Source organism: Lepidochelys olivacea (assembly GCF_965140295.1).
Source record: "Lepidochelys olivacea isolate rLepOli2 genome assembly, chromosome: 16".
In the NCBI taxonomy this organism is placed as follows: Eukaryota; Metazoa; Chordata; order Testudines; family Cheloniidae; genus Lepidochelys; species Lepidochelys olivacea.
In genome coordinates this window covers 8,828,573-8,830,037 of record NC_140426.1, presented here as the reverse complement: position 1 = coordinate 8,830,037, position 1,465 = coordinate 8,828,573, and the positions used below count along the sequence as shown (strand labels likewise).

Below are 1,465 nucleotides of genomic sequence, written 5' to 3'. Positions count from 1 at the left end.
TGAAATCTAGTTTGGATGTGTCTCCATGAGCTGCAATCGTTCCCCATCACTGCAGGGGAGACACACCTTTAGAGCCACATTTGCGGTCTCCAAACCGTGTCGAGCAGAGTTCCGGCACTGCTAAAGATCTGGCTCCTAGAATTTACAGCACCTCTGACTGGTCCCCCAGGAAGTGCTTGAATGGGCCCTGAGTCCTGCAAATTCACTTTAAGAACTGGAATTTTCTCAGGGATTTTGAGAAGGACTCATTAAACTTCTCACTAGCAAAGCTGTAGATCAAGGGATTGAGACAGCAGTTCACCATGGTGAAAAGCCAAGAGACATAATACGCCATTTCCACCTGGTGCAGGCGCTCACAGGACATATTGTAATACTTTACAATCACTGCCACAGTCCTGCTCACATGCAGCGGCACAAAGCAGATGACAAAGATAGCCAGGGACACCATTATCATCTGTAAGGACTTTGTTTTCATCACCCTGCCCCGGAGACTCGTACTGTTCATTTTAGCAATGGTAGCTCCCAGCAAGGCGTAGCAGGTCAAGGAGATGCCAAAGGGGAGGAGGAAGTTGACCGTCACCAGGAAGATATTGTAGTACAAGTACAGAGAGGAGAACTCCGACTGATGGATACTCAGGCATTTCACAGAGCCATTGAGTAATGAAGTCTTGAGGATGATGAAGAAGGGCAGCCCTTGGATGCTTAGGAGAAACCATACAAACAAGCTGAGTTTCTTCATGAAGGACTTCTTCCAAAGGGTCCTGGTGCTATAGTGAACGACAGCAAGGTACCTGTGAATGCTGATGAGTGTCAGGAAGTAGATGCTGCCATACAAGTGGGTGCTGAGGATGAAGACTTTTAGCTGGCAGAGGAACTGACCAAATTGCCAGCTGTTGCCCAGGCTGAAGTAGGCCACCATCAGTGGCACAATGGGAATAAGGAGGGCATCCGTTAAGACTAGGTTGAACTGGAGGATCATGCCAGAATTCCACTGCTTGATATGGAACCAGAATATCCACAGACTGGTGCTGTTCAGAACAAGGCAGGCCAAGAAGAGGATGCTCATCAGGATGGGGATGACATGGGGCAGCACCTGTGGCTTGCACTCTGTGCTGACGTTCGTGACAGGATGAAAGCTGGTGGCGCTAAAGACTTGGGAAGAAGTCTCCATACTTTGGCTGACCTGCAGCAAAAGGGGCAAGAAAGAGAAAGTATTGACACTTTTAGGGTCCATCTTCTCTCCTTTGATGAGATAACGATGAGCCGAATTTTAGAACAATGCCAGGAAGTATGCCAGAAGCAGGTCTGCAGCACAGTTAGGGGTCTTGCAAGTCCACTGCAATATGATGTCCCTGTGGCTAACAGCATCTGCCAAGCATATTAAACTAAGTATTTAGCCAACCAAAGAATGAGATACAGTAGATATGAAAGGGCTGAATTTGGCCTTCTCTAAGCAAATACAAAC

General features: G+C 47.6%; 1 protein-coding gene across 1 annotated transcript; it reads right to left on the bottom strand.

Annotated features, from left to right (window-relative positions):
• Positions 1-202: 202 nt before the first annotated feature.
• Positions 203-1,171, bottom strand: LOC311532002 (P2Y purinoceptor 2-like; the record flags this gene model as incomplete). Its single annotated transcript, XM_084649960.1, has 1 exon — positions 203-1,171. The coding sequence occupies one exon, from the start codon at positions 1,169-1,171 to the stop codon at positions 203-205; it is 969 nt and encodes a 322-aa protein (XP_084506086.1).
• Positions 1,172-1,465: the final 294 nt, after the last annotated feature.